The sequence below is a fragment of the Ixodes scapularis genome, unplaced genomic scaffold (assembly GCF_016920785.2).
Source record: "Ixodes scapularis isolate PalLabHiFi unplaced genomic scaffold, ASM1692078v2 PGA_scaffold11__112_contigs__length_91849675, whole genome shotgun sequence".
NCBI classification, from domain to species: Eukaryota; Metazoa; Arthropoda; class Arachnida; order Ixodida; family Ixodidae; genus Ixodes; species Ixodes scapularis.
In genome coordinates this window covers 14,087,128-14,108,658 of record NW_024609837.1, presented here as the reverse complement: position 1 = coordinate 14,108,658, position 21,531 = coordinate 14,087,128, and the positions used below count along the sequence as shown (strand labels likewise).

At 44.5% G+C, this 21,531-nt stretch overlaps 1 protein-coding gene across 1 annotated transcript in view; it reads right to left on the bottom strand.

Annotated features, from left to right (window-relative positions):
• Positions 1-21,531, bottom strand: part of LOC121835174 (lachesin-like) — a 205,405-nt gene that overhangs the window by 34,806 nt on the left and 149,068 nt on the right. The window contains exons 3-4 of the mRNA XM_042289146.1: positions 9,343-9,550; positions 7,171-7,326 (exon numbers count right to left, since the gene is read on the bottom strand). Of these exons, the coding sequence (XP_042145080.1) occupies positions 7,171-7,326; positions 9,343-9,550 (364 nt within the window). The remainder of the gene's footprint in view (positions 1-7,170; positions 7,327-9,342; positions 9,551-21,531) is intronic.

Sequence of the window (21,531 nt, the reverse complement as noted above, 5' to 3'; positions counted from 1 at the left end):
ATCTATGTGTCTGTATCACTAAGTGTATCTCGGCGTGTGCTCTTGTACAGTTGTGCAAGAAAGCGACAGGAAGCTTTTGTTTCTCCCCACGCCAAGGAAGATCCGCTCGCTCTTCATCACATTTTGTCGGTTTTTCTGGTTCGACCGTTCGAGGGCGCTGCCAACCTTCTTCGCTCTCTCCACTCACACACGATCCCGCACAATGAACATGTCTGCGCGGTGCAGTAGCAACCCGGGGTGGCAGTAGATGTTCTCTGGAAAACAAGGCTCTGCTCATTACGCGCCGAGCCAAGCCGAGCCAAGCCGAGCCAAGATCCGCAAAAAGGGGGTCCCATCTGGTTCCCGCTCGCCTTGTAATCAGAAATTCAATTACAGACACCCCCCTTCTTCCGGGCAAAAAAAAGAAGGGGGAAAGAGGTTTGAGCGCCACCAGTCGGCGCCGGCGTTCTAGTTTGGGAGAGGGGGAGGGAAGCAAGTGCCTTTCCTGTTGTACACGTTATTGGAGACCCCCGCGACTTACTTAATGGCCGTTGCAGGATTTCAAGCAGCGGCTTCTCGGAGATGGCGCGCGCGCATTGATTAAAGGTTCGCTGCCCTCTCGCCCCTCGTCCGCTCTCCTTCGCCGCGTTTAATCACCACTAGCCGGGTTGCCGCTTCGTTCCCGCTCGTTTCCGCTGACTAATTGCCGGGCGTCGCGCTCTCCGTGTCTGGAAACACTGCAGCGAGCGACGGAACGACCGGACGCCGCCGCCGCCGGTCCACTGCCGGCGTGGCTGCACTTAGTTCCTTTCGAACGCGACAGATGGCGCTGGAGGGACACGGGGAAAATTTTAATGGACGGGTTTCGATTGCGGCGACCACCGCAGCGAGCAGCGCCATCTGTGGAGCAGAGCTAGAAATAAGTAATAAAGAGGGATGGTTTGGGGGACGGGGGAGGGGGGGGGGGGTAGGGAAAGGGGAGGCGTAGGGGTAGGGGTAGCGGGCGCCCAGTTTCAAAGTTGAGGCCCATTAATTTGAAGGGAGTGGACCTTTCGCTGTGCGGTTCGATCTGGATGGAAGGGAGGCTGGTAGGAATTGTTTGCGGACGGCGGCTCGCTCTGTTTGCGCGAGCGTTAAAGGGTTTGGAAAAGGCAATCGTTTTTGGCGGTCGGCTGCGTCGCGTTCCCGCTGCACTTGACAGGGACAAATCGGGCCCCCCTCGTTTCCTTCACTTGTATCGCGCGACGCTTTTATCAACGTTCAATGCTCGGCACGCTCCCAACCATACACGCACGCGGTACCTCCAGACAAAAGAACAAAAACCGGCCTGGTGTGTACGTCTGTCTCGGCGGAGGGTCGGGCCACCCCCTCTTTTTGTTTGTACATTCAGCGGCGTGGCTTTTTAACGTGAGCCGATCTCGAAAGGCGACAGCGACAGTTGTGTTTACGCAATCTATGCCAAATGCCGTCGCATTATTATTAGGCTTCTCGTTTTTGTTTCGTGTTGCTTTTTTATGTTTAGGTTTCTTGATTACGTACGCGGTTAATCGGTTGTGACGTATATCCTGCCTAATCCTGACGCCAGTGCCGCAACGGCAAAAAAAAAAAAAAAAAAAAATAGGAGTCTTGGTATGTCAGAATTGTTGTCCGCTATATCAATTTGTGGCACCGTACTGTGATGTATGAAGACACCACGTCAGACGGGAAGTGAAAATCATAAATAGGCCTGCACCGACTAATTGCGAACCGCTGGAACCTAAGACCTTAATAAAACCCTGTGCAAGAAAAAAAAAAAAGAAAACCTGGCTTCGACATTTTGTGAAAATTCATCTAAGGTGCCATACTTTTTTTTAACGAGAAGCACTTTGAAACGCCCCTGCGCCTACGAGATGATTTTATAAAATAAGCAGTTTCTATCCTAGTGCGCAGGCCCAGTTCCTACCCAGTAGGTAGGACTCAGTATTGCTGCACTACTCACCTACCCTCGCCCCCATTTAAAACCACAAAACAACGTCTTCCGATGCTGTGTAGTACTTTTTTTTTTAATCGTCATTTTAATATTTCTATATCCACGAACACGAGGGAACGATGAATCATTTCACGTTGTACTACATCTAAAAATTCTAGAAGAAATTTTATTAAATATCATATCGCGTGCACCAAAGTGATATAGTATAACTTTAAAAAAAATGTATTTCTAGAAACGTCTATTTAGCTTTAGTAGTTGCTTTAAGTGATTACGCTTATATTAGTGCCACTGTTTGCTGACTGGATTTAGCGGTAAAGCGTTTTTCCAAGCTTCCAAATTTTACAGTGAGCGCTTTATCGAATAAATATTGAAAATAAATGACAACGTTGGCTGTCAACTCAATGCTGTGTTCTTAGCTTCTCCTTCCCAGAACAGTGACACCAAAAACGTTGGGGTCGCAAGAATAGCGGGAAAGAGAAATTGCATTCTCAAGAAAGGTTCCTGGCAAATAGCTTCTTTCATCAGATTTTCAAACGTTTTCCACCGTTTGTGCGACAGTCAGGGCTTTTTGCTAACATTGACTCAACAAATGGACGACCCCTGGTCTTGTAAACAGCGCTAAATTGAACTAACAATAGAGGGAATCGCACTGTTAAACGTTACATTTTGGTAACGTATATGGCGTTATACCGTCAGGTGGTTAGCATTTCTTTTTTTTTTTTAGCAGCTTGAGAGTTTCTTTTTTTATTTATTATTACTATCACGTTTTTTGCACGGAGTTACAGACGCACATACAACGTAAAAATAAGCCGAAAGAAAGGAGTGCTTCAACAGCATCAAATGTGATCCTCTATTTTTCTTTCTAATGGCGTCTACGACTCCGCGCGTTGCATCTCATTTCCTGTTTCAGACGTGGGCCGCTAGAGCACGATACTTCCTCGCTGCACAAACATTTTTTTTCCCTTCTTCTTCGCGTCTCTCCCGTTTCGTGATAACGCCTCTTTTAGAGTTCCGAATAGTCTCTAATATCAAAAGAACCGCGCAAGCAAACGTCAACTCTCTCGTATTCCCAACAAAGAAAAAGGCTTAGCTAAACAACCCTGTGTTACTATTTTTGTATAGGGTTTCACAAAAGAAAAAGTTTACAGGGTTTTTTTTACCGCAAAAATAAACTAGGCATCGCCGAACGCTCATTCTCCGGCCAAAAGCAGCGCTAAAGGTCACAACCAGATGCCAAAGTTTCAGCCCGATTTGATACGTTAATCAAAAGTTATAAGTGATTTTCTGAAAATTTCAATTGGAAAAATGGCGGCCGACGGAATTTTTGAATACATGGGGCTCTATGGGCACCAGAAACCGAAAACGAGCAAAAATCGGCTCCATTTTTCCATGAAAATATTCAGAAAATCACTTATAACTTTTGATTAACGTATCGGATCGGGCTGAAATGTTGGCATCTGTTTGTGACCTCTAGCGCTGCTTTGGGTGGAGAATGAGCGTTCGGCGAGGCCTAGTTTACTTTTGCGGTGAAAAAAAAAAAAAAACTTGTAAATTTTGTTTTGTGACACCCTGTATAACTTAACTGAAATAGGGGTGCATCTACCCCCTAATCCAAAACATGTCCGTTCGTCCGTTCGTCCCGGCAGCCGTGTAGTTTTCGCTGTAGTTACCGTAAAATGTGTCGTCACGTTACCTATACATCTTGTGTAAATTGACGGCACGTGAACTATACGTCAATTTAGATTTCCCCGCTAAACTCGGCGGGAAAATTTACGTCTTGTCGCTAAAACACCAATTCAGTTTCGCGCTAAACTTAGCGCTAAAATGACGTCACGTACCCTCTACACCAATTTAGTTACCCGCAAAATTTAGCGGGAAAAGTCGTGACCTTTACATCAATCCAGTTTCCTCGCTAAATTTAGCGGGTGAAGTCGACGTCACGTGAGCTACACAACCATTCAGTTTCGCCGCTAAAATTAGCGGGAAAATAACGGGTCACATGACGCACAAATTCGCCATCCCCTATAATGTATTGCACGCATTGTAAGGCTTTGAAAGGTAAAGGTCGACGCCAATAATTTGACGGTGTTTTGATTGCGTCTTTGACCCGTGTGGGCCTTGTTTCCTATGCACCGTCCATGCATCGAAGTCTGTCCCGTAGTGGTAACAATGGACGTCGCAGGAGCCGTCGCATCGTGTTGTTGGATGTCGCGACCCTGGCGGTCGATCGTAGAGGTTCAAACTTAAAATACGAACGAACGCGAGTGTGGTAGCCTTCGTCGCGGCGTCCCATCTCCAGGCTCCTGAAGCAGCCACGAGTCAAACTGGAAAGCGATCGGCAGCAAAACATGCTTCTTCCACGTCCACAACCGCTGTTGTGATGTGACACCGCCAGGATCGCGGCTGGTGAAAGCGCGACACCTCTACGGCGTTTGAGAACCCAGAAAACACTCTAGTCGCAGACGCCTTCCACCGCCAATGTTGTCTTACCAACAAAGCAGGTGGCGCAAGCTACCGCCCGTTTACAAAGGGCGTAGCCAATATTTATTTATTTTATTTATTTATTTACACAGTACCTACATCGCCAGAGGGGCATTATTGTAGCAGGTACATGGTACAGGAAAGTAAAACGATTATACGTCACATTGTATCAAACATGTTAATAAAAAGTAAGACTATCGATTGAAAGAAGTGCAAAAAGACTGTTACAAAAACTGTTACACAAAATCAGAAACATAACAGTACAAAACAAAAGCACAGCACACAACTATTAAAGGATGTCTAATAATGAGGTGGAAAACATAGCATCCGAAGTTTCAGCAACCACGTGCTGCGGATGACTGTTCCAATCACTAATTGATTTTGGGAAATACGAGTTCTTAAACATTTCAGTTTTACACCTAATATTCTTTATCTTTAGCGGGTGGTCCACCCTTGAAGACAGGTAATCAGGATTATGTAAGTAGTGGTCCTTCACAATACCTGTTTGTCCTAAGTAAATACTTCTGAAAAGTTTCATTCTAAGATATTTTCTCCGCGAAACCAGAGATTTCTACTCCAGTTGTTTCTTTAAATCTGTTATACTTGAGCAAAATTCATAATTATTTGCAACAAAACGGGCTGCTCTGTTTTGCACACGCTCTAGTTTCGATATTAAATTTACGTAATACGGGTCCCACTCTGGACAAGCATACTCTAAAATTGGCCTGACATTAGTTACGTATAACAGCTCCTTAATATTTGTTGGGGCCATTTTGAAATTACGTTTGATAAAACTTAAAACGCGGTTTGCCTTTGCTGTTATTGCGTCGACGTGCTTAGTCCAGGAAAGATCTACGCTAAGATAAACGCCTAGATATCTGACATCAGCTACCTCCTAAAGAGGAACACCGTTCAATTGATATTTTGATAGATAAGGCTGCTTTTGTTTGATGAATCTAATATAATTGCATTTATTGATATTAAGAAACATTTGCCATTTGTCACACCAGGTCATCACCTTTTCAAGGTCTGACTGAAGTAGAAGAGAATCATCCTCACATTTAACCTCTCTATAGATTACACAATCATCTGCATATAATCGGACACTGCATGTTAGGTTTTGTGCTATGTCATTGATATATATCAAAAAGAGAAGTGGTCCAAGTACAGTCCCCTGTGGGACACCGGAGGTTACATCCGCATACGGAGAATCTTGACCACCAACAACTACGCATTGTTTACGATTTAACAAATAATCATTTATCCAACCAAAAAGATAGTCAGGAAGGGCCAAGAACGACAACTTGTGCATTAGAAGTGAATGTGGTACTTTGTCGAATGCTTTTTGAAAATCTAAAAGCAGGCAGTCAACCTGAACATTTTTATCTAGTGAAAGTGAGAGGTCATGTAAAAACTCAGTGAGCTGCGTAGTGCACGACAAACCAGCCCGAAAACCGTGCTGAGACTTGGAAAAAAAAGGTATTGCACTCAAGGTGATTAGCCATATTTGAATATATGATATGTTCAAGTAACTTGGAACAAACACAGGTTAAGGAGATGGGCCTGTAATTAGAAACCAGGCTTTTTTGGCCTGACTTATGGATGGGCACAACATTTGAAGTTTTCCACTTCAAAGGTAGCCTGCTAGTAAAGAGCGATTTGTTGAAAAGAATAACTAGAAAAGGTGAGATTGCTGCAGCACAAACTTTCAGAACGTGGTTAGGAATGCCATCAGGCCCCATGGCTGAATGAGATTTCAGATTACGCAGTAATTTCAGTACGCCATAATCTTCTACCACAAACTCAGGCATTCTATCAAAAGTTGTCTCGGAAGATTCTCGTACAACTAGCTCGGTTGTCGAAAAGACAGATTGAAAGAAGTTATTGAAGCAAACCGCCTTGAGAAAGTTATCGGAGGTCAGTTCATCATTGTTCAGAATTGCTGGAATGCCTACAGATTCACTCTTGTCCGATTTTCTAACCGTTTTCCATAGTTCCTTTGGGTTGTTAAGTAATTTTGGTCCCAGTGCCAAATAGTAGTGTTCCTTCGCTTCCTTAACTTTAGTATTAAAGATACTATCCAGCAAACAAAGTTCAATTTTTGTGGCTGGGTCCCTCGTTTTCTTATATTTTAGAAAAAAATCTTCGCTTTTTATTTAGAAGACGTCGCAACTCCTTTGTCATCCACGGTTTGTCATTCCTGCGCCTTCCCAATAACATCCTAGAAGGAATATATTCAGTGATAAGGGAAGAAAGTTTATTCCTAAACAGATTCCATAATTCTTCAATGTCAAGCAATGTGCACGCACATTCAAACTCGGGAAAATAAGCCAGGAGGTCGAAAAACAAGCTGCCGTAATCCCCTCGGTCAAACAGATAAACTTTTTTGGGGCATGGCTTATCAGTCACAGTGTGCTTACATGTTACATTTGTAATGATAGCATCGTGGTCACTGATACCCGGTGCCGTCGTTACCGAAAGGATGGCGGACGGGTGATTTGTAAGGAAAATATCTAGTATAGATTTACTTGTTGCGCCGTACCTTGTTGGAAGCAATACAAACTGTTGCAACTCATGGGTGTCTACGAGTTCCTTGAAAGTTTTATACAGTGACGAAGAATTTCGCAAAAGGGGCAGATTGTCGACCCAATCAATGTCCGGAAGATTGAAGTCGCCACTTCATACATACATACGCATCATACATGCGTCCAATCGGAAAGACGGCCGAGTGCGTGACTCACCTTTCTCGCGGCCGAACGCGATGTCCTGGTCGTCTTCCCTCCTCCAGGTGATTTCCGGTTCCGGCGTGCCCTTAGCGATGCACTTGAGTGCCACGTCCCCGCCTTCTCGGACCTCGGTGTCTGAACTCGTGTTCTCTTCGTCGATCTTGGGCGGCACTACGGAAATGCGCAATGTCTCGCTCAACGCTCCGCTTAAGCGCTGTCCAACGAAAGTTGCGAATGCTTATTCTTTTTATTTATATGTCATAGTTTTATTTTGTGTTTTTTTTATCGATACTCGAGTTTATTCATGCTTGTATACTTGTGCGTATCTGTGTATTTTGTGTATTTTGTGTATATTTGCGCGCATGTTTGTTTACATTTGAATATTTGTAGCATTATCGTGTTACTGAAATTACGCCCTCTGGGCGACGCACGTTAAATAAAAATAAATCAATAACTAAAGAAAGAAACGAAGCAAACCTAATTTAACCGGCCTCGTTGTCGTCCTGTACAAAAGGAAATTTTGACAAATGAAATTTCCATGATCGTGTAAATCTAAAATACTTAACCTTTATATTTCGCCGTCCTTGATCAGAAAGAAAGCACTGATTGCCCTTTTTTTAACATGGTTGTGTATGGCATTTGTATCTTGGGGAACCTAGATTATTTACTGAACAAAAACAAAAAAGTGAGCGTACCTTTGGCTAAAGACAACTTAAGGAACACAGGTCACGGCTCATTGTTCACGCTTCTTGCTTCATGATTGGCTCTTCCGCGTGCTTATTGACTGATGCCGCCACCTGATTGGCTGTAGAGCGATAATGAGATGCTTGGAACGTACCGCGCCCTCCGTTTCTGAAGCTGACTGTAGCGACCACAGAAGTGTGTTTCTTCCAAGAAAATTAATTATTTGTTAGTGTTAAAATATTTTGTTGTTCGAGTGAATCTTTTGGATTCTTCAAGAGCTCTGAGAATTGAAATGATGAAGAGCGTATACAATTCTTAAATTGTCGAGTCCATCCTCGCCTTTCTCCATAACTCGTCTTATAATTTCACAGAGTAAGAGAACACGACCAGAGAACTGTTCTGTTCTATTCTCAAAAGTATGAGAGCTTGACTTAGAAAAGCTCTGACGTGTGCGCGTGTGTGTGTGTGTGTGTGTGTGTGTGTGTGCGTGTGTGTGCGCGTGCGTGTGTGTGTGTGTGTGTGTGCGCGCGCGTGTGTGTGTGCGCGTGTTTGCGTGTGCGTGTGTGTTTTTAAACATTAGTTGATAAAAAAGTCGCAGACAAACAGGCGCTTTTCATACCGTGCAGAATGCAGATATAACGTATTGGTTCACCGTAATTTTGTTGTACTTGTACAACACCATTCTAAATCAACTTCTACAACACTTTGCGCTTGAGGGTATACACTTTGTCGAATTTTTGTACTGCTTGTGAGAGCTTCTCGATACTCGTATCACGCTGTCAAAAGCTTCAAAATAACACTTGCGAATAGAGAGTTTGGTAGATAAAATCGCCAAAGAAAAATGCAGCTGGGAACGATTCAATTTGTTATTGTATCATATTCCATTAGCATTGTCAATACGAACAAGGTACGAGAATCGTGCCTTTCGTAATCCTCGTGAACCGTTTCTTTTGGAGTTTGTAGCCCACTAAAGTTTTTCGCAGATGATCTATATAATTTCGAGGCCTCCGTCGAAAAGTGTTTAACATCCTCTTCATTAGATTACTCGTACCCTTGACGTTCTCTAACCCATCTTATTTTTTCTTGTCGCTTTGTACTTCTTTTTCTACCTGCGTTTCTCGTTTAGACTGGCCAACTGTATGCATACGTTCGTAAATTGTTTCTTTACTTCGTGAATGTATCTTCCTCCATCTATCAAAAAGATGGACATTGCAGCAAGATTTCGTCATCCCTGACAAAAGAATCTCACGTTACAATTCATAAAAAGAGCACGTTCGTCATGCAACCTGGCCGCATGATGCAATATGGTCGCATCACGTGTTTTCTCTCACGATGTTGGCGTCACTTCTCTGCCACTTTTATCGGTCCGTTTTGTTTCGACATGGCCTCCACTATAACGAACCCTACGCTAAATGTCCGGAGGGACACCAGAACACGTCACGTCGATAAAAAAAAATCGTTATTAGCGCAACCAATCGCAGTGTAGCATGAGGTCTGCCTCACCAACGACGTTGAGGTATCCGATCTGCGACTTCATGGGCGATGTGTTGATCTGGCACATGTAGGCCCCCCTGTCGCGCTCCTGGACATCGTGGATGTGCAGGTGCCAGGTGCGATGTCCGTTGTGTGTCACCTTGAAGCGCGAGTTGTGTGTGATCACGCTCTTGGCCAGCGTCAGCAGCGTAAACTTCTCCACGAACATCCAGGCGACCTGCGAGAGTCGTGAACAAACCATTCATTGCGAAAGACCCGAACATTGTAATATGTGACTAGTGGCTACTCATTAACTCTTTGTAGTGACAGGAAGGAGTTGACGGTGACTGTGCCCGCTGTTTGGCAGTCGCCAGAAGTTCGTGTTACGGGTTTTAATTGTTGAAATCATGTTAGAGGATTAAACTGAGATAATTGCTGTATGTTGGTAGAGGGTCAGCTAGAACTTACGGGAAGGAACCAAGAAAGAACGGAACAAAACATAAATAGCTGTGTCCTGCTTCGTACTTTTTTAATTCTCTTCTGTAAGTCCAAGCTAACCTTTCACTATCAGCAAGATCAGGATCGGCCACAATTTGTTGTAGCTTCTTTTCGTCTGGTCTTTCTGCTTTTCTAATTGCCTTGACTTCGCACGGGGAGGCAAGCTTGAATCTGATGCAATGCCATCTCATTATGTAAATGATAAAAAAAGGGATTGAAAGACGTTTACAATTTTCTTTAATGCCGAATTAGAGCGCAGCTCTTGAGGAGGAGGAGAGGTGGGTACGGACGGAAAGGGTATGCCCCTCCGTACCCTCTCCTTCCCCTCTCCTGAAAATTTCCCGACAAGCGGGAAATTTTCGTCAATTTTCCTGCCAAATTTAGCGGGACAAATTCCCCGCTAAATTTAGCGGAAAGCTTTCCCCGCTAAATTTAGTGAAACATTTCCCCATAAAGTTAGCGGGAAAATTTTTCCGTTATTCCACTAAATTTACTGGGAAAATTTAGTAAAAAAAATTCTGCTAAATTTAGCGTTAAAATTTTCTTGATAAATTGACAGTTTGCAAAATTTTCTCTCTATGTTTAGCGGGGAAATTTTCCCATAATGCAACGCGCGGCCACGCCCGGTTTTATTATTCCCATAATGCAACGCGCGCGGTTACGCCGACGCCGACGACGATGCCGCTGAAGCCGGAAACGGGCGCCTAAGAGCTGCGCTCTAAAAAATTTTCACATGAAGGATAACCTCATTATTCCTCTGTCTTTCTCTAATTGTGAGTGTGTTTGGCTTTTTAGTCACTCATCTATCAGAATATTTATGAAGTCAAGTGCTGGGATATGTACTTGTAAAATTTTGGTAGAATAATATAATTAAATATGCGACGCTCGTCTTCACTGCATTACCCTTTTGGTGATTAAACATAGGGAATTAGGGAGTCGAATAAAGGTGACGTTTAAGATCTTTAAAGCAGCTATTGACCTCACTTCAAAAGTCGCAGGTGTTCAATTTTATATGTTAGAATTGTACCAAAGAGTAACATTACGGCTAAAATATAAAACAAATTAACATTCATCCTCGGTGTTACGTTAACATGTGTGATAAAGAGAAATTAACATTCTGTAAGTTATCGCCAATGCGAATTTGTAAGGCAGCACAAACGCATCGATCACAATGGCATTTTAGAGTATAGGTACAGCGACATGGTGACTCAGCGAAATTCTACACAAAGCATATGTGGTAACAATTATATACGAGTCTCCATAAGGCGATCATTTTATAAAATATATATTACTCAAATGTTTTGCTTGTGTGATTTATTATACGTGCAAGGAACAGTAGGCAATGTAAAAATTGTGGACCTCATATTTAAAAAAAAAGATGATGAATAAGAAAAATTGCGTTAGTTAATCATTTTCAAACAAGTCGTTTGGACATAATGTTAGCGTAAAGCTGTTCAGCGCATTTTGTATCGAAAACTCAAGTCTCAAACCAACAAAAAAAAATCGTTTATCCAATTTCTAATGCCAACGTCGATATATCGGCGTCAAGAATCACAAAATGCTTAAAAACTGCTGCAGCATGCATGTTAAAGAACCGTGGTTACGGGTCATACGGCATACCACACTCATAAACAGTCTCTATGTGGCGGAATGGCATTCGCGTCGTCTGATACGAGACCAGATTTAAGCCGTCTGAAATTACCACCGGACATATCTGACTTTAAAGAGCATTCGATACGGGTCACGAATCTAAGTTCGCAAAAAAAAAAATAAACATTTAGAAGGCTATGCACGTGGCCACATTTCCTGGGTCTAGTTCAAATGCAGAACTTCAAATGCAGAAACTCCAAAAATCCAATTTTTTTTATTTTTCTAAAAAAAAGGCTATTGCAGACAAATTTAAATTTTCTGGACAGGTGTTCTTGCTAGGCCTTTAACTTGGTAAACATTGCACGAATTTTTGGTGTACAGCTTGACCTCCGTTTCTCAAGCCGAGCACGTAGAATATGGAAGACGGTGATCAGTGACAGGGCTTGGTCTAGGACTTATATTACGTCCACGCTTTTACAGTCGGGCATTCAAGTGTCAGACGCAGGACGCAAGAAGCTTCTGGGTGCATGCGAGTAACGGAGCAAAGAAAAATATCTACAAAGTTTATGCCAACGTCACTCAAAAGCCGTAACGTAAACATCTCCTGCTTTTCGGCTTTTTCGACCAGGAGGTCGGATACAGCAGGACGCTTTAAATTTTAGAATGAAGGAAAAAATAATATCTGGCTGACATGCGTTACCATTTGCGAACGCTATTTTCAACACTTTGACGAAGTTTAAAAAAAAATGATAGAACTGGTGCTATGAGTTAAAAGCTAGGTCAAGTAAAACTGGGGGTTTACTCCCGGTTTTTGTGAACATTTGTTAGTTGATCTAAAATCAACAAGTTTTTACTGCTACTTTGAAAATTCTGACTGTTCGATTCAAAATTTATATCTCGATAGAATAATAGTCCTTTTAACAGGCACCTCTTAACAGGCATAACACAAGGCCGCACTTTTTTATTCGTTAAGAAACAAGAATATATAGGTTACGATCTAAAAAAGAAAAAAGTGATCCTATATATGGTATTCGTATATTTATTTCATCATTTATCATTATTTGGTACATCCGTACAAAAACAACAGATATATAAAAGTAGGAGCCAGAGCTTGCTACATTCATTCTAACAATTATAAATATCGGAAAGATTCCTGATCGCCACAGATATATGCTGCTTTATAAAGCAGGGGCACGAACTTATTAATAACTCATACGTAGGGGTCGTTACATCAAAATACGGACGGAACAGCCCGCGCCACACACGTTACACAGACATTACAAAATGCTACGAAAAAAATGACAAAACTAACGTGTCGCATTCGCAAGAATGAAACTACTTTCCGAATTGTTTGCTGTTATGTTTACTAAATTTTAAGGTGAAGGGCATTCCTCAATGTACGACCGATTCATTTATATAGGACCAAAGCCTGGTAGCAAAGTAATAGACTGGAAGCACGTTGAAGGAAAGCCCGTGCTCCAAAACAAGATTTCTAGGATCAGTCCCCCACCCCCCCCCCCCCCCTTCCCTCCCCTTCCCTGTTCATTACATTCTGAATAAGAATCGTACCTGCATGCGGCCATGTATCACTACTGTGTGGTGCGGGTTGAATACGCGTATCACAAGCTGGCAGCGGTGGTGCATTGGTCACATTCATCATCTACAGCGGAGACACACCAGACGCCAAAAGACCCTTTTTGAAAAGTTTCTTGAGGAACAGTGGCGGTCGCCGTTGCGTGGTGATATCCCACACCGCCTGGTGATAGTTACGAAATTGCAGGGGATAAGCAAATTGGCGAAGGAAAGAAATCATACTTTCGGTTCTTACTCTCTAGGCTAGGTGGCGCAAGCTACCGCCCTTTCTAAAAGGTACAGCCGTTAGCATCTGTCTATTCAAGCCCTGGACACGTAGCATGTGAATGAATCCGAGTTCACGCCAAACGCTGAAGCAGTCCCCCTGTCCAATAATGCAGGCCCAGAGTACGTGATCAACCAATGGCAGAAGGGCGATGTCGCAGACTTTTGAAAAAGGGTCTATTGGAGTTGACTAACTTCTTATCTCTGTTTCAACATACGCACGGAACAATTGTTACGAGTAAAAGAAGTGTGCATTTGTGTTGCCGTGTTCGCCACACGACCCTTTATGTTAGGGACTTCTGTGACTTGTTTAAGCATTCCACCGTTAACTTGTATAGTATCAGGAGGAGAAAAAACTGAGGCGTTTACAAATCTCTGTAATGCGAAATTAGAGCGCAGCTCTTGAGGAGGAGGAGGACGGGGTTACGGAGGGGAGGGTATGTCCCCTCCTCCTCCCCCTCCTCCCAGCCTCCTCCCCTCTTTTCTTCCTCCTCTTCTCCTCCTCTCATCCTCCCCGCCTCCTCTCCCCTCCTCATCCTCCCCCTCTTACTCCTCCTCCTCAGCTCCTCTTTCCCTCCTTCATACCCTCTCTTCCACCAGTTTTCCCACTAAATTTAGCTGGAAAATTGACGCCACGTGACCTCAGCACCAATTCAGTTTTCCCACTAAATATAGCGGGGAAAATTAAATCACATGACTTCGTGTCACGCCACCTATGAACAAATTTCGTTTCTCAGCTAGATTTAGCGGGAAAACTGACGTCACGTGTCATCAACACCAATTCAATTTCCCTCTGAAATTAGCGAGGCGGTGACGCCGACGGCGACGGCGACGACGCTATAGCGGAAACGCAGCTCTTGACGTATTTTGATTTTGCGACTTTGTGCCCTTAAATTATCTTCGTACTCTCCTCATCTTCCGTACCCTCCCCCTCTTCCTACGTACCCACCCCTCCTCCTCCCGCCCCTCCCCTCCCCTCCTCCTCGTGCGTACCTCCCCTCCTTCGTACCCTCCTCTTTCTCTTCCTCCATACCCTCCCCTCCTTCTCCGTACCCTCCCCTTTTCCTCCTCTGTACCTTCCCCTCTTCCTCCTGTGTACCCTCCCGTCCTCCTCTGGTTACGTCGACGGCGACGGCGACGCCGCAAAACACGCGAACGTGCGCCTAAGAGCTGCGCTCGTTCGCGTGTATGTAGCCCGCGAATGTATAGTGGCGGCAACTTAGTAGAAACCACAAGGGTGATTAACTATGAATGCGGTAACATTTATCATTGCGCACCGCCAAATTTAGCAAGGAAACTTAATTGGCGCATAGGTCGTGACGTCAATTTTCGGCTAAATTTACCAGGGAAACTTTCCGCTAAATTTAGCGTCGTCCTCTAGTTCGACACTGAATCCTTGTCGTCCTTAAGATCACCCTAGAGGACGTCCTTGAGGCCGTCCTAGACGTCATTCTTAACGTCTTCTTCTAGGACGTCTTCCTGAAGGCCCGTTCACACTCTTGCAACCGAGTACGACCGAGAAAGACCAGACCGGTTTTTAAGCCTTTTGCGACTTCTTAAGACCGGATGCGATGCAGCGGAGCTGGTCCTAAGAGATCGCAAGAGGCTTAAAAACCGGTTTGGTCTCTCTCGGTCGTACTCGGTCGCAAGAGTGTGAACGGGCCTTTAGGAAGACGTCCTAGATACCGTTCTTGACGTCGTCTAGGACGACGTCAAAGACAGCCTCTAGGACGACCTCTAGGGTGATCTCAAGGACGACGTCAATGTCGTCAGGTCCTTCGAAGAGGGTGCGAATGTGAAGGAGTGCGAACCGCCACTCCACATAAGCGCGGCGCGATAGAGTGCAAGCACAGTGAACTGCTATGTTCTACTGAACATACCGACTGCGCATAAAGAGGCCAGGAAATACCGATATAGCTAAAAATCTTGAATAGTAGTTTAATACTGCTATTGCATTAAAAATGTGTCCGAGAGTTTACTTTTGCACAGAGCACTCAAAAAGACAATTCATGGTTTCTACAAGGTGAACTCGGCGCATGACGAGGCTGAGAATATATTTATATCAAATCAAATCAAATCCAATCAAATTTTATTTGACACCACATCGTACAAGGATGGTGATGTCGGGAGCACAGACAAAAAGCCACTGGAGTGTGGCTTTTTGCCACACTCCAGCATATATCAGCGTAAAGTCTACGAGGTTACATTTAGCATAACGTTAGACCTCATTCTTAGGTCTACACATATATTTTGAGTTGTTATTCACCGAGGTGTCTCGGTAGATTGCATCTGATGTGCAGCGAAGTAGGCGCACTGTCGTTTCGAAAGTGTTTTTGTGATGTGCCCTATTACATCATCTTACTGCCAGCCAGAGCGGTTTTCACACTGAAGACTGCGTTGCGTCATTTTGCCTCCTCTCGGTGACAAATGTCAGGTCTGAAACAGCAGTTCTACGATCTATCGCCCACGCGCAGTCGGAGTCCTAAACAAGCACATGAACACGACTGCAGTCGCTGCGAACGCATTAGCAACTAATATGGCCCGAGAAATGAGCGGATAAAATATATAAATGTTTTCCGACCATCTTCCCACGTGTGACACTCGCAAATTCCGCCAGTGCTCTTAGGAGCTCGGCATATGACGCAACCTTTCGCGACGTGTCTGGGCTTGCGCCTACAATCCTCTTTCCGCAGTCCTCTGGGGTTCGGAATTCCTGGGGATTGTGGGCCCACGCGAGCGCTGAAACATTGATGGCTTCCAATATACCAGTCCCCAGATGAAGCCTATTTTGTGCGCTGCCGAAAACCAGTCCCGACAACCGCGGCGCAGCGTGTTGGGAAACAGTGTAATACTTGAGAGTATGTGTTGCTGGAGCGACTCAGTGTGCTACACCTTGTCGCGTTGCGCTTCAAGCGCTCTAAAAAGTTTACTTTTTTTTTTCTTTATACAGCACGTTTAGTTTAATGTTTTGCTAACGTATTGGTAATGCCAGTGTTTTTTTTTTCTATATTCTATTAAGGTGTTTATTATTATTGTTCACATACCAATGTCGATTATATTTGGACTTAAGGAGCCAGACTATGTTAGAACATTGGAGGTTCTTTTATTTTGTAGGATGGAGGATGATAAACAAATATATACTAATTGTTTGAGCTCGTGAAACAAAAAAGTATACTTTGTAAATTAAATATATTTTAAATTTGCGAGTTTAATAAGGGCATAATATAACTATGCATTGAGGGACCGCAGTACACCGCCGACAGAAGCACGGTGCATATACGCTCTGAGCGCTCGCTCAAAACAGAAAGTTCGCTCGGGGTATGTGCTAAAAGTATAATTACAATACAATACAATAATTACAACGAATCACTAAGTAATCAATGTGAGCCTAATGCGCCACACCGAGCGTCTCTGTTGCTTTCAGTGACTGTAGCCCCAAAACGGCGTCGTCGTCACTCATTTGCAACTTCTAGAAACATCATACTTCACACATTTCATATGTGGCAAAAATTTATTTTCGAAGTTTTACGTTTTAAGACGAAGTTTTAAACTTCGTTTCAACTCACTTTTTTTATGTGTTTTACGGGACCTAAGAGCATGGTGTCCGTGTCAAGAGCGCATGTGTCTTGAGCCATGAGGCCTGGCAGTTCGATGACGGAGCCATAGAGTGCCCGGTCGCAGATTTGGAGCGCGAGGATCTAATAGCACAGAGCATCGAAAAGCCATTTCTCGGGAAACGTGGACGTCAGCGCACAGATTTGGCAGCGTCGAGGACCCAAAACACACTTGTTCTCTCGGGTAAAGTTTGTTTCGGCGTCTCGCCGCAGCGGGGCGCAAGTCACGTGGTTTTCCTTTCGTTCGTTGTCTGCCGCTCCCCTTCTTCACTTCGGTGGCCGCTTCTCGTGGCGGTCTGCCAGGCTTTGTCTGTATGTTGGAAACTATGCTTGGGGTCCGTTTAAGCTCCAATATTTTCTTTACCTGGTATAGGAGCAGTGCTCTTTGTACACAGTCTTGGAGATGTCTGGGTTTTGACCATAATTCGGCACAATCTAAGAGCAGGTACTGGTCCGCCGTACGGGTTTTATGGTTCGATGGTGCGCTGTGACCAAGTTTTAATGACCGAAGTTCTCAATGTGAAGTATTATTCCTCGGAGCATGAATTAGAAAAAAAAAAAATTATCTCGCGCGCAATGCTCTCTTAGAATGACTAACAACATCTACATCACCGGAAGCGTGTCTTCTATAGTGAAAAGGTTTAGCATAATACGAATTGCAGCGTATCACGTGAATGAAATTGTTTTACTTTTACTGCAGTTAAAGGGCCCCATTTCCTAACATTACTCCGTCACTACACAGAAACTCCTTCCGGAAATGAAGAGTTAGCAGGGCGTCCAGAACGCGAGCGAAGTCCCAACGAAGTACCCTTCGCGAGTAATAATGAACAAGAAAGAGGTCAGCACTCGGCCGCCGTCTTTGTTCGCTGTTCGGACTCAAATCGCAAGCTGGCGAGCGCTCAATGTCTGGCTGGGAGCCCTCCCGCCCCATCCCTTTTCCCCTGTTTGCCGTTGCGGTTAAGAATCTCCCGAAAGGCTCCGTGCCATTTCTTGGAAGCTATATCCTGACCTTTTTTTGCTTTTCGTTTTTCTCGTTGTTAGAGCAAGCGACAGAGGCTCCGCAAGGATGGAGAGGGGGGGGGGGCGCAAACAAGAATTCACGATTGTCGGCAAACAAATTTGCGTGAGAGCGAAGAAGAGAAAGAGGAATCGAAAGAGGACAAACAGGAAACGAGACGAGCGCGTGGAAAGAGACGACCGCAAAGGAAATGTTTGGGGAAATTGGGGAGGGGGCTGGGAAAGAAACGATCGGGAACGAAAAAGGGGAGGGAGTAAACGTAGGCGTAAGATTCCGGCGTTTCGCCCCTGGTTCTTGGTTGCTCGCTCGGATGGCTGGCGGGTTGGTTCGCCGAAGCGACCAGGGTTGTTGTGAGGGCCGTTCGCCCGTTGGGTGCGGATAGCGGCTGAGCGTAAACGACGCGCGGGACGCCCTCCGCTTTCGGCCCTTTTTTATTTTTTTTTTTACTCGGTGTCGGCTCAGAGATGCGGCGCCGTTTAGGCCGTCGGACTCCGAAGCTTGTTTGGCGGCGGGTAAACGGAGCTTTGCTAAAGGGGACAAAAAATACGGGTATATATATATAAAAGACAAGATGAGCCCGAAGAGAAAGGACAACGACTACAACGGAAGTTTCGGGAGCATCGATGGTGGTGCCTCCTTGATGGTTCGCTGCGTGTGTGATCCGTGTAGGTTTCACTGTGGTTTCACGCCCCATTTGTTTGTTCGCTCGCTTGCATCGTGTTTTTTATTATGCTGGGCTAGGTTGTCCGCTTTTAGTTTCCCGGTATGCTACCACGGCAAAACTTATAAATGCGCCGCCCAAACAAAATAAAAACGAAGTGCGATTTACATGGCTATGTGCCGCAGCAGTAAAGTATCAAACACCTAAACATGATATGATGAAAAATGATATCGTATCAAAAGTAACTTATATTACAGCGACGCTTCCTACTCAAGTGATTTCAACGGGTCAAATAAAACAAAACATTTTTTTTTCACATCCGCCTAAAATTTGCCGGGTTCACTGAAGCTGAAGGCGCCCGAGCGTACGGAGACTTAAATTCATATATATGACACGTGCCTTGCTCATTTTCCCAAGCAACGATTAGGTTTAATATTAAGGCGAAAGCCTTATATGTCTCATCGTTCAGTTGACCTTCAAAGTCCTTGGGCGAAAACGTCGGCGACGCGAAAGGTACCAAAACATTTACGTGACCGCTCAGGCGAATTAAAGGCAATGAAATTAAGAAAGATGACCAAGCAAATTAAGAGGAATCAAAGTGAATTCCTAGAAGTCGTCCTCTACGCGTCGTTCTCGACGTCGTCCTAGACGTCATCCTTAAGGCCGTCCTAGAAGTCATCCTTGGCGTCGTCCTCGACGTCATCCTAGACGTCGTCCTTGATTGGGTTTCGCCTTCCTAGACTGGAAGGCGAAACCCAATCAAGGCTGGAAGCAGTCTTAACTGTGCACGCTGGATTGCGATATTTCATGCCGATTTCTTTGTTTTAATCAATACTCGGTGTCGACACACACGGGCGTCCGGAAGAGCCTCTTCTATTATATTCTGCCCTCGGTACACAATCATGACGACGCAAATACAGTCACGCCCAATGCATGCAGCCATCAGCGCACGCATCGCAATTCGGAAAAGACCTGCGTCGGTTCATTCTGTCTTGCTGTGATGAGACTGCGAATTCCTGCGCGAGCGCGCGTTCCCTCGCCAGGCTTCCACCATCCATTTCCGCCTCCCAGTGGCGCTCAGGCGACGCTCTCTCTGCGTTTCACCGGAACTCCGTGTCGCCGCGCATTCCTCTATGGCCACGTAGTCCCGACTTTGTTTAAGAGCCCGCGACCTTCCGCCGACTCCACGGGCAAACACTTTTTACTATTTTTGTACTCTCTACAAAAGCTATATACAGCAAGAAAGTACACTGTAAGGAAAGTAAGAGGCAGCCTGACGCTTCGTTGGTCTATATTATAGTCGGTGTCCTAGTTCTGTCTTTGGAGCCTTCTTTAGGTGCTTTTCGGTTTTTATGTACCTCATCTGTTTCAGTTCGCTCGGCATTTTACGGCAGCGTCTACAGCTAAAATGAAACGTAAAACTTAAATAAAAATTTATTGTATGCTGGGGCAGCGTTCGGTCTAACATTCTACCGTAGAAAAAATACGAACTCCGTAAATCACCAGGTTCGTTTTTTTGTTCCGAGTTTGAGTTTGTGGCTTTGAAACTCAACTTCGACATTGCATGTGTAGGACAGTGAGGATAAAAAAGAGACAACTTTTCGACAGGAAACTTAATAAATGCAAATACCGAGCCTGACTCCTATCAAAGAGTGCAAGGAGTGAATTGAGTCTAAAATGGTCGAAGATCCGACTGCGGCAATGAGAAATTAGAAATATACTTGTAACTTATGACACTTCAGACTTTTATATTTAACGTCTTATTCAGCGTTACCCCAGCTAGCGACAACACGAATGTTTAATATTCCAGCGAGGTAGCATGTGTCTCTGGCTCCATCAACTATATATCTTGCATTTTGATTGGCCCGCACTCGAACAATAGCAATCAATGCGAACGAAACCACCGTAAACGTCACAAACAACCGTTATGAAAGTATGATTTTATGCTTGTGTTAAGCGCAATGTGAAAATTCCCTTCAAAGTGCCTTTGCCGCATCGGGTCATTTCAGCGCGTTTCGAACATTTTTGAGTGTAGAAATTTTAACAAAGTTTTTAAGGCATGCATTGCAATTTGTTTTTTATTAAAAGTATCTCTTTTAAGTTCTTGTCTAAAACTGGATGTACGCAGGCTAGCAATTATACTTCAGTAGCTAAACTTCTCATCGACAGCAGGCTCAGTGTCGCCGTACTCTGGCAAACCAAGGTCAGGCTGTCTAAACGTCGAAAGTCTACTTCATACTATTTTGGTTTTCGCTGAACCAAACAATAATAACTGTCGTACGAGTTTTTCATGAGTCAGCAGCAGCCGGTGTGCGCGAGCAAACGCAGCGATGTTTATGTCATAAACCCCGTTCACGCTTAAGGTGACAGTGAAATGTGTACGCTCCGGGTAAAAGAAGAATAAATACATGCTTTTCAATTCCACAGTGGGGCCTGGTGTAAAAGTAGGCGATTAATTGGTCTGACAAGCAAGTAGCTTTTACTTGTGGATATGAAAAGCCTTTCTTCATTCTCCTTTTCCCGGGTTTACCATACGTTTCACTGTCATCTTAAGCATGAATGGAGGCCTATAACGTCAATTTCGTTGTTTGTGCTCGCGCGTACCGGCGGCTGCTGGCTCGTGTAAAGATCATGCGCCACTTATTACGGACACGGAAATGTTTGGCTCAGCAACCATATGAAGCTGCTATACTTCGTTTCAGCTGAAGTCCAGACGCATCCATTGCTACAAGCGCGAGCCTGTGGCTCTCAGAAGTGCTTGAGCTGTACGAGCGCGCGTGCGTGGCAGGGACGCTGAAAACACGGCGCTCGCGCTTGTAGCATAGGCTGCGTCTGGACGTAAGCTGAAACGAAGTATAAGTAACAGCAATATAACGTCTAAACATTTGAAGTCGTTTAAAGCCGTAGCTTTATAGGCCCAACCAAACTAAGGAGCCGCGCAAGCACGAAGTGTGTACGGCGGTCACTCCGTCAGCGCTAAA